General features: G+C 40.7%; 1 protein-coding gene across 4 annotated transcripts in view; it reads right to left on the minus strand.

The window, feature by feature from the left end:
- Positions 1-12,020, minus strand: part of ASZ1 (ankyrin repeat, SAM and basic leucine zipper domain containing 1) — a 1,559,240-nt gene that overhangs the window by 769,281 nt on the left and 777,939 nt on the right. For all 4 annotated transcript variants that reach the window (XM_044088717.1, XM_044088716.1, XM_044088719.1 and 1 more), the window contains one exon: positions 1,241-1,297. In XM_044088717.1, the coding sequence (XP_043944652.1) occupies positions 1,241-1,297 (57 nt within the window). The remainder of the gene's footprint in view (positions 1-1,240; positions 1,298-12,020) is intronic.

Raw genomic sequence — 12,020 nt, forward strand, 5'->3', positions numbered from 1 at the left:
GGCTTCCCTATGAAGGATTGGTATCAGAGTATAGGCAAAAAGAAAGAAATAGGGGGATCCTAAGCAAAACACCTGCATTGTTAGAGCTTGTAGCAGAAACTAGAACAGAAGCTGCTGTTAAAAAAAGGAATAATTTGTACAGCATACAAAATATTGCATGATAACTATAAGAATTAATCAGAAAAGGTTAGAAAGGATTGGGAAAAGACTGGATAAGCAATTCTCAAATAAATGATGGGGGGTTATATGCATGTCTCCCAAATATGCAAATAAGTCTAGAAGATTTAGGATCTTTGCTTGAAGTGTTTACATAGGGATTTTTATACACCAAATAGAGTCCAAACAGTTTTTCCTCAGGTAGACAGCAAATGTTGGAGGTGTGATGGGGAAGAAAGCGGTAACTGGGAACATATTTTCTGGGAATGTAATGAGTTAGCAGACTTTAAATATTCCCTGCAAACTGCTCGGTCAGAGATACTGAATGAGCATACTGGTGTAGCTAAAGAAATGATTTTTTGAGCTATGATACAGAATCGGAATTGCCTAGACATAAGGCCTTGAGTCTAACTATGGTGGTTGCCAAAAGCAATTACTAGAAAATGGAAATCAAAGTCTAAACCAGTCTAAACCAGCTTTACTAGAAGTAGTGAATATAGTATCAGACATATAAACTGGAAGTGGGATCTTTAGAAAAAGGTAGGAGCAAGTTACCTAGGAAAAAAAAAATGGGAATTGTGGGAAAAATACATGCAGAGGAGGAATGAGGTTTAAAGGAAGGCAGGATTTGAATGAGCTATGTAATGTCTGACTGGTAATGACTGGATAGATTATACGTGATGTACAATGTTTGCAACTACAATTATGTCAGTATGGTTTGTGTTGTGATGTATAACGTTTGCAAATAAAATTACGTCAATATGGCTTATTTTCATTTATATACATGTATGACTGCCTATATGTCATATGTGATAATTTAATAAACATGTTTCTTGTTTAAAAAATAACCTCCCCTCAAAGTAGCATAAATATATATTTATGGATGTATACATACAAATAAAACACAGCAAATTTAGAAAAATAGGTGTGAGAAGACTTTATGAAGAGCCCTAGTTGACAATTTATAGCTACAGAGATGCACACACATTTACAGAATAAGCAGCACTGTATGCTTTTAGGCAGAGTACCAACTGACAGCTTGCCCTTAGAAACTAAAGTTGAAAGAAAAGTATAACTCACAAACCTTTTCGAGGTCTTCTTTTCCCATCATCAGAAGATACCTTAAAGATATTTCACTGTCCTATTAAAAAATAAATAAATAAAAAAACAGAACACAGTGAGGTTTAAAAAGACTCAGGAATGCAAAACATAATACTCCACTGGGTCCATAAAATATTCCCTGAAACTCTGACATGCAGAAAAGGACAGCCTCATCATGTATCTTTACACTAAGATTTCAAGCCATCTACACTTTAGAATAGAAAAGAAAATGGAGAGTTACTCGATTTAATAATTATTTTTTAATACACCAGTATTACATGTTATTAATACAGCTGTGTGGATTACATCTAAAAGACTAATTTGGTCAATCGAAAATCACAATTTTAACATCAAGATTAACAAGTTTTTTAACTGCCAATCAAAAAATGTTGTTTATTTAGGGGTACGTAATTGATGTAATGATTTTTATATAGGCGAGACCACCAGAAGATTGGGTGATCGAACATTAAAATGCTATTAAAAGTAATACATGTAAAAAATGCTTTAGCAAAACTCATCTTGTCATGTAATTTGTTTGCAGGATTCAGTTTTCTTGTATTACGGCAGGTCTCTAATTTTACAGATGTTGATGCATGCCTTGAATATAAAAACCTAATGTGGTAGCTTTTATTAAATGCAGACAATCTCCCCTGGCTTAGCGATTACATGAATATTAAGTGTGTATTAAGATGGTGCCAGTAAGGAAGTGATGTCAATGATTTAATTGTTTCTGGATTGGTTCAGCAGTTCTATTTATACAGTCTATTTTTAGGTTCATACTAGGCTATCTGCCCTAGGGCATTTATAAGCCTAGCCAGAGTGTGTTTGGCTTTCGCCACCCATTTTAAATTAATTTTGCTATGTCCTTTTTCGAGGTTAGTATACTGTGCCTCTGTCTAACAGTGACACAGAAGTGATACCCGGGGTAAACCTACGATCTCCCATACATTCATCAAGATTCCTCTTGAAGAGAGTCAATGAGGGACTCTGCCTAACCTGGACTGGGATTTTATTCCAGAGTGAAGGGAGCCTCTGGGTTATGAATCTGTCCCTCCAGCATGTCCTATTTATTTCAGTGCTGAGGTTCAAGTCTCTCGAGCGCGTAGCTCGATGGGATTTGGATTTTCTGAGGTGCAGCATGTCCATTAATTCCAGGTTGGACATGGCTTTATACGCAAGGCACAGATCGCCTCTGAGCAGGCGGTATGCCACTGAGGAGAGCTGGAGTTTCTTTAACCGGGCAGCATATGGCATCTGTTTGAGCCCTTTGATCCTCTTGGTGAGGTACTTTTGGGGTCTTTCCAGTTGCTGCAGGTGTCTGGTAAGGTACATCCCCAAAGGGGCATTGTACTCAATTATGGGCCTGATGAGGGATGAGTAAAGAGGCACGATGACCTCCCCTGATCTAGATGTGAATCCCTTCATGATTAGGTGGGCTATATAAAATGTTTTTCTAACCACTTTGGCCACGTGGTTGTCAAATGAGAGATTGCTATCAACTTGGGTCCCCAGGTCCCTAATTACTTCTTCTGTACTTAATGGATTACCACCTACGTGGTAATTTGTGGGCACTTTGTTTTTGCCAAAGGGGATGACTGATACACTTTTTGACGTTTAGCTTGAGGCCATGGCTCTGGCACCAGTTGTCTGTTTCTATGAGGCCCTTTTGGAGGATGCTTGTGTCGGCTGGAGAGTCGATTATGGTGCCCAGTTTGCAGTCATCTGCGAACTTGGTCAGCCACAGTCCTTCCGTGTTGGCCTGTACCTCCGAGAAATATATACCGAACAAGAGAGGTCCCAGGACTGAGCCTTGTGGGACGCCACTTGTAACTGGTTTGGAGTCTGACATGGCTCCAGCAATTCTAACCATGTAGGTTCTGTCCTCGAGCCAGTTTGCAACCCATCTAGTGACACAGGGGTTTATATTTAAGCTGGTGAGCTTATCTATAATGCCCGAGTGGGGTATTGTATCGAAGGCTTTTGCGAGGTCCAGGTAGGCTGTGTGGACCACCTTCCCCTCGTCAATGGCCTTGGTGACTGTTTCAAAGAAATCGACCAGGTTTAAGAGGCAGGATCTGCCCTTAACAAAGCCAAACTGGGTAGGATCCAGTGTCTGTAGGTCCCCAATATCTTTATTTATGAGGTCCATGATGATCCTTTCCATAGCTTTGCAGACCAAGCTAGTCAGGCTTATGGGGCGATAGTTTCCAGGATCCGTTGAGGCACCACCTTTGTGGAGAGGGACCACTGTTGCTGTACGCCACTCTCTGGGTACATATCCTGTAGTAAGGCTGAGATTGAACAGTAGTTTTATGTTTGGGTTTAGCTCTTCTTGGAGTTCATGTAGGACGCAGCCCGGGACACTGTCTGGTCCCATTGATGCTGTGTTTTTTGCTTTGGAGAGGGCGGCTCTTACCTGAGCATCTGAGATGTCAGGGGGGGCAAGCACTCTGCTGGGATAGATATTTGCCCTTTTGGTGGGGAGGGGGGGGGGGGAGTTGGCGCTGAACCTGTCAGCTAGGATGTTGGCAATGTCTGTGGGCTCGGTGTATTTTTTGTCATTTTGGACTAATTCTGAGCATATCTGGGAATTCCCACCCAGGTTCCTAACATAACTAAAGAAAGTTGTGTGATTATCCTTGGTGTCCTGTGCAATTTTTCTCTCGAAGCTGGCCTTAGACGATTTTATGAGTGCCCGTAGTTTTTTGCTAATACTGATCAGAAATGCCCTCCCTTTTTGGGATTTTGCTCTATCATGTAGTAGCTTCCTCCTTCTATTGTATAGTTTGTTTATGGCTGGGGTCCACCAGACAGGACGTCTGCCTTTGGAGGATTGGGTCTTGGTTTTATTTGGGATTGCATGATCCATGCATTCCTGAAGGTGTTCATAGAATGCGTTTATAAAGGATTCTGCGGTCTGGGCCATATTTTCCACAGGCCCGGGGGCTTTGAAGGATTCCACCTCGGTTTTGAGGAGTGTAAAATTTGCTTTAGAGAAGTTTTTCACTGTGGTTTTCTGGTCAGGGGGTGGGGTCAGGATGTGAATATCCAGTGAGATTAGTTTATGGTTTGATCTTACCAGTGAGGGATACAATTCTGGTCTGGAGCACAGTGTCCCCATGTTGGTGATGATCAGGTCCAGTATGTTTTCCCCTATTGTGGGAGTGGTAACAAGTTGTTCCATAGCATTTGAGTTTATAAATTCTAGGAACCTTTGGGCTAGGGTGTTGCAGCTAGAGTAATGCTCCCAGTCTATGTTTGGGTAGTTGAAGTCGCCCAATATAATGGTGTTTGGAGAGACCTTCATATTTTCCAGTGTTCTCAGGAAGGCCGGCATTTTATTTTCTGAGGAAGTCCTGTTTGAATAAAAGACAAAAGCTCTAACTACATCTATGCCATTGTTTGTGTTTGAACCTGTTACTGCCATTGTTCTTTAGTTTTGTTGTTTTGTGTTACTACTGGCATAGTTGTTTGGCAGTTATCGGTAGTGACACTCAGCTGTGTTCATGCCTGTAAAACAATAAATGTACAAAAGTGATTAGACTTAAGTAATAAATCATTTCAGCAAAAGCTTTCAACCTAATGCAAAGTAATTTAACCCTGGAGTTGACTATGTTAAGCAGATGCAAGGAGCTCAAAGGCATGTGGAGTGCTTGCTTCTACTCATAACACCCAAATCTTTCACTCTGTTTAATCTATTTAGAAGTATTGCTGAAAGAGTCCAATGCTTAAGTATACCATATTCCTGTAGAAAATATGTGCTCAACTGAATGACAAGCAGAAAGCACTTGTTTATCTACTAACTAGGCAAATAAATTGCTTGAAATGACACTTTTTAGCCATGACCTAAGCATTATCAGTGGCGGATTTAGGCTTTGGCGCAGGGGCGCGCGCCTCCCCCTTTTAGTTAACCCACACATCCTGAAGGCAGAAAAAAATAAAAAGCTTTTAAAAAATAAAATCTCTCCACTCGTGAGTGCAGAATGTGTTTACATCCGCAGTGCCAGAGTATTCTCCTTTAAGGAAGACCCAGCATCGCACACGCATGTGCCAACACAGATGTAAACACATTCCGCACTCACGCGCAGAATTTTAACTAGCAGTTCTGCAAGTTGTTGTTGTGTCTTTTGGCTTTTCCCGGTTAGGGGTCACCACAGCGGAACTCCGGTCTACTTTGCATTTTCCATGACTAAGTAAAAATTTTTTATGAGGCTGCACAGTGCACATGATTTGGTTACTTTATATATGTGAATATTTTTAGATTTGATTTCCCATAACACAGTTTGGTAATTTTCACATTGTCTATCAGCCTTAACTTTAACTCCATTTCTTGCTGTGATCCTGCTGTATTAATGGGGCTGTAGCTAAAATAGGTCCAGTCTGTGAGTATGGATAGCAGATTTCATTAAATAAATAAATTGAAAGAATGTGGCTAAGCATTTCATTTACTACCATGTATATTTCTTAGGCCTGCTTTTCTTATTGGCCTGCATATTTGTTTGGCTGCGTGTGGAAGAAGTTAGCCATTATAACAATTACTTTATGTCTCGTCACCTGTGGTTCAGTGAGTGGCTAGGAAACAAATATGAATTTTATCATGCAGGAGGTTGAGGTGAGTGTTAATATACACTACACAGATGTCACCCTTCTTGTGGGTCAAGATGGCAATGAAGAGCTGAGGCAGTACAGGTGGGTTGAGGTGGTCTTGGATGTAAATGTCATTGGTGGGCATGGAAGCTGGAGTACAGCCATTCTAGAATTTAATGTCATTAAGCACAACGCTAGGGAGGAGATCCAGGACCTTGGTCTGCTGTGGGATAGTAGAGGGTCCTCACAGCAATGACAAGAATTAATAGATAATGTCTGTTTGTTACTCTTAGTAAAACATGACTCCGTTTTTGGAATCACTGGGCATGGATGTGGGTGTATCATGGAGGGAATGTTACTGCTTACTTAGATATGTTTATCATGGAGTATTGCTTAAAGTACATTAACTACATATACAGACTACTTACACAATGATCAGCTGATGCTGATGATGTCTATTTCAGTATAGATGGTGATGGAGGTAGTAGACTATCATCCTGTGGGCCCTGCAGTCATGTAGGATCATCTTGTGGAGGTGGGATGCAAGTCTGACACAAGATTGTACAGTATACATGTACTCTAAATGCCGGACAGGGTTTGTGGAAGTATGCTGTAGTGTTCCCCCACAGCTGCCTAGGCAGTGCAACCTCTTTTATAGGTGAGATAATACACATTCACTTATGTTAATGTCCACTCCTCTGTACATGCTTGTATACCACCTACTGTGGTGTCTGTGATGACAGTATGGTTCTAAAGAATAGCTGGCACGATGTTGGGGGCTGTTTACCCACACCTTTGTTACAAATATACATACTAACTGTGTGATTGCTGTACATATCCCTATTCCCACTTAAATTCCCACTGTTGTGAGTGCACTCATGATCCTTGACCACCTTCAATGGTCTGGTAATTGACACAAGAGTGCCAACTGTTGGCATCACAATTTTTTTGGGACTGATAGCACACACACATCTGTGTAGTGACATCACCTGATAACTTAAGGAATAAATTTGCACAGGCAGTCACATCATCAGTGAAAGGTTTCTGGATCTCAGTGTCTGTGGCATCCATTGTACCCAGTTTACCTGGCACATGGCATATAGTGTGGAATTCACTCATCACAGGTGTCCACTCAGCCTGCATCCAGGGCATGTGACTATTCATCACTGCATTTGACAGTAGACTCTTGAGAAACTTTGTAGGATCTGGTTTATAAATGCTTTCAAAACCCCAGTAATATCTCCAGTTAGTTTGTGTAAAGTTCCAGTGGCCAGCACAGTCACTGATAAATGACATGCTGTTCAGTGGAATGTTTATTTCCTTTCTCCCTGCAGCTGATGTTCAGCTGCCACTAGCTCCTCTGTGAATTCACTGGATCTGCTGTATCCACCATAGCCTTCTCTTGGCTCAATCCGACCCATACCTGAGACTAGTGAAGAGTCAAAACACACTAGTATTGCATCACACTTCTGCTGGGGAGTGTGCCCCACCTCCCACAACAAAGCGTATCTTTGCAAGCTCTGCATTAAGAAAGTGCATGCTCTCTTCCATGCATGGTCAAACCTCAACTTAAGAAGTATACTTCTTACAGCATATAGCTCACCAGGCACTTCATGCGGCTATTCCAGGGAGCCTAGGCTACCTCCCTCCCCCTAGGAAAGGTGTGTTGGCCTTGACCACTCACTCCTATCTTCCCCACCCAGTTCCTCCAGTGCCCATGCATATAATCAAACAGACGATGCCCAGAGATCAGAGTAATATTTATTACACCTGATGTTTTTACTGTTTAAGTGGTAGCGGGGTTATGGACATATAGGATTTAGACATGTAGGACTTCTTATAGGTTCATAGGTTCATACTAGGCTATCTGCCCTAGGGCATTTATAAGCCTAGCCAGAGTGTGTTTGGCTTTCGCCACCCATTTTAAATTAATTTTGCTATGCCCTTTTTCGAGGTTAGTATACTGTGCCTTTGTCTAACAGTGACACAGAAGTGATACCCGGGGTAAACCTACGATCTCCCATCCACTCATCAATATTCCTCTTGAAGAGAGTCAATGAGGGACTCTGCCTAACCTGGACTGGGATTTTATTCCAGAGTGAAGGGAGCCTCTGGGTTATGAATCTGACCCTCCAGCATGATGAATCTGTCCCTCTGCATTACTAATTAATGGATGGTATACTTCAGTGGCTGTCAGGATACATACACCATCTGCATGTCTTGCAGTATTGTCATGGCTTCTCTAGAATGCATAAGGAAGAAGCCCTACTTAGCAGTAGTTATTGACTGCTGTATATACAGGCTCAGTAATGAGATGCAAGCAGTGTATTGTGGTGAAGCACAGGTTGTTAACTAGGGAGCAAGTGATATAGTCCCTCACCCCTTTTGTCCTACTCTTCCTGGGTACAGAGGCAGTGAATCACTGGCTACAAAGATCATCTGCATCCTACTGGAAGACATAACCCCTTTTTGATAAGCTGTGCTATATAGAAGGACTTTTTTACTTCAGTAAACACATTGGTTAAAATTAAGGTCACTGTCCAGATAACTTCCCAAATCCAAACAAGCCTACTCATAGGGTCTTAATGTCATTGTGGTTCTTCCCTGAGGTAGATGACTTCCCAAATAATACAATAATGCATTTATTGACATTTATTTTCGGTCCATGATTCGGGCACAAGTTATTTTTTTGGGATAAACCTTCCCGCAGGATGGCTATGTAATTTGGGGATTCAGTGACTGTTCCTAACTTGCAGCCATGTGCAAACTTAGTCAGCCAGAGCCCTTTGGTATTGAGTTTTACTTCAGAGAAGTAGATGCTAAATAGGAAAGGTCCCAGCACAGAACCCTAGGGGACTCTACTGGTGACCCATCCCTTTGTGGAGGTAACCTTCCCTATTTGGTTTTCTTGCATCCTATCTGTAAGCCAGGTGGTAATCCAGTGTGTAATAGGATGCGACTCCCAGTTTATTTAGCTTTTCTACAATGCCTGAGTGGGGGATTGTGTCAAAAGCTTTGACCAGGTTGAGGCATGCAGTGTGTACCCTTTTACCTTCCATTGCATTGGTAACCTTTTCAAAAAAGTCCACCAAACTGAGTAAGCATGATCTGCCCTTGACAAATCCAAACTGAAATAGGATCAGTGTTTGGAGGTTTCCTGTTTCCTAATAAGTCTTTCCATGGCTTTGCATATTAGGCTGATCAGACATTAAAGTAGATTTTGTGTTACTGTCCTTTGTGAAATGCTACGGTAGTTAGATTTGTTTTCATAACTTGCATATAACTTAACTTACTTAGTTTTTAGGACTTTTTTCATAATATGTAGTTCCTTAACTTGCTATGCTCTTTCTAATTAACTGAACTTCACTTGGGCACATAAAATGATTTACTTAAATTAACTTTGCTGGTTTCACATAAATCATTATTTACTTTGCTAAGGGTATTGTTGGGGTGATATCACCTTCACTGGGACTCTCTCTTCTAGGATACCACAATGCATATGTCAGGTTTGCTTTAGAAAATAACTCAAGTAATCTCCGTGGTATCCCCGAAGTCTCAAACAACCCACTAAAAAAGTATAGTGGGTCCAAAAACAAAACAGTGTAAGAAACTTCTCTGTGTGGAAGATTTTCAATCCATATATATATATATATATATATATATATATATATATATATATAGTTTAATGTACAATGATTAACTAGATATATATATGGACTGAAAATGTTCCACACAGAGAAGTTTCTTACACTGTTTTGCGTTAGAAAATAACTGAGTTGGCATGGGCAACCAAACATATCTTCCAGGTATGTTTTAAAACAACTGGTAATGTCTGTAAATACGCTGTGTGCTGGACAGGAGTTGTGTACTTCCACTAACACAGCCACACCAGGTTCTTTGGATCCTAGGAGAATATTAGGCTAACTGCCCTGAAGGGTAATTTTAAGTCTAGCTAATAAACAGATGTCAGAATCAAACCAAGTACTTTGCGTCTATGAAGTGAAGACCTTAACCATTATGCCAAGTTCACTCCCACTGAGTTCCAACTGATTGTATGTTGCAGTGTTTTCACACATGCTGACAGAATATGTTAAGGTGATCTTGTCACTTCCCCTTCCCCGGTGTTCTGCTTTCTCACTTCACTTGTCGACTTTCCAGACTGAGCCCTCCCTTTTGCAAACTCCTGGATCCGCCACTGATTATGGTTAATATGATATTAGGATCTACTGTACATATGATGTGACCAGTCAGAGTTCAGAATGTCGAGTAGTTGTGCTGTTACTAGGACTGCTGCCCAAGCAGCTAACAATTAGGACTGCATTACTTCGAAAAAGCCCAACATTAAAATAACAAGCATTCCCTAATGCCAAATATTGGCTTGCACTGAGTGCGAACTACAGCAGACCTAATTAAAACATGTCATCAAAAAAATGGAAATATGAAGCAGTAGAAAAAACATCTGACTACACTCTCACCCTACAGTACACAGTATTCATGATGGGTTAACTGGCAGGGGATAGAACAGTTACTTGTCAAAGCGGAAAAAAAATGCCAATGTTTTATATTAAAATGAGTCTTGCGTTCACAAGGTTCTGTGATGAATCCACTAGTTGAGTGTGCTAATTTCATCAGATATGGCCTAAACGTTTGAGTCTGCTTATTCTTGACTGTTTAACAGCTAAGATTCATATAATCAATAACTGAACACTTTATGACCTTTGTTCATAACGTAATGATAGTGATGTTATTTACATGTGCTTTGAAAACTGATTTTGTTGAAACATACATCATCTCCTTATGGCCTATAAAAACAAGAAAAAAAGCTGGTTTGCTGTGTGATGTTTTAATAAAGCATTTTAATTTTACTTTTGAAATCTGCTTGCCAGTAGTTTATTACTTTGTTTATTGCCCATCTGGATAAAATAAAAAAGTCTATTGTTTTGCTGTCCTTTCCACTATACCAACATGAAAGCAATCTATTATATCTTAATCATGTAAAATAAGAAGAAAAATATCAAATTGCCTACATTTGGCTATTAGTTTTCACTGATGTATTCCACCATGCCCATTTGAAAATGCTTGCTTAGTTAATTAGTTCACTTCAAACTGAATCTGCTCTTTTCAGCAGATTATTCCACTGGAAGACATTTATCATTCACACAAAGCATGGCTATTCAGTGGCATTCTGCTAATGAACATGTATAACAGACAAGATGGAAGGGCACTGCAGCAAAGCCAATTGGCTTGGGATCCAGAGTCTACTACTCAGGAAGATGACAGACTTGGAATGGTAAGATACTTGTTGTCAGGGAAAGGGCTTCAGAAGACGGTCAGGGATGTAATCAGAATTAATGACAGACCTACAGTTTCTCCAGCCAGCTATGTCGACATGGGCATCCTGAGGCAGTGCCTCATGTACACAGTCAACCCTCTACTTCTCATCTATACAAACTCAACTCATCTATACAAACTCAACATGTGAGAGATGCAACTATATTATAAACCTTGAATCAAAGCTCTCTCACATGCCAATCAATACATCTGACACTGAGCGGGTTGTCAGCATGCACACCTCACCACCTACTCCACCCAAACTCATATCACACATACTTACATACGCGGAGGTCCTCGCCACAAACTTACCTAAACACCAGAGACCTCCTAAACACCAACACAAGCATGCTACTTCCTCTGCAGAATACAATACATACAATAGTTCATACACCAGTGTCCCACCTGTCAAGCACATAAGGCTAAACACTAAATCTAACTTATTAGTCATAGAAGACTCCATCGTGAAATACACAGATGTCCCTCTCACCAGGCTGGATAAGGATAAGGCCACATTCAGATGTGTCAGGTGCTACGATCCACCATATCACACATGCACTCAAGTCTCTCAACATAGTCCATGTTGGTATAAATTACTTGAGACGTACCTCTCTGGACCACATGAAGAGAGACATGACTACTGAGGTCTCGGACTGTGTCTTAGGCAGGTATGTCCTTAGCCTTAAGCAGCATTTTACCTTCACTTACGATGATGCTTCAATAGAAACAGAAAATGATTGACTTCAATAACTGGCTTAGTTTTTGGTGTCACAGGGGATCCTGTATCTGTCAGCCTGGGATGACATGATGAACAGACCTTGAGGCTTTGCCAGAGATTGTCTTCA

Source organism: Protopterus annectens, chromosome 11.part0 (assembly GCF_019279795.1).
Source record: "Protopterus annectens isolate FY-2018-M chromosome 11.part0, PAN1.0, whole genome shotgun sequence".
NCBI classification, from domain to species: domain Eukaryota; kingdom Metazoa; phylum Chordata; order Ceratodontiformes; family Protopteridae; genus Protopterus; species Protopterus annectens.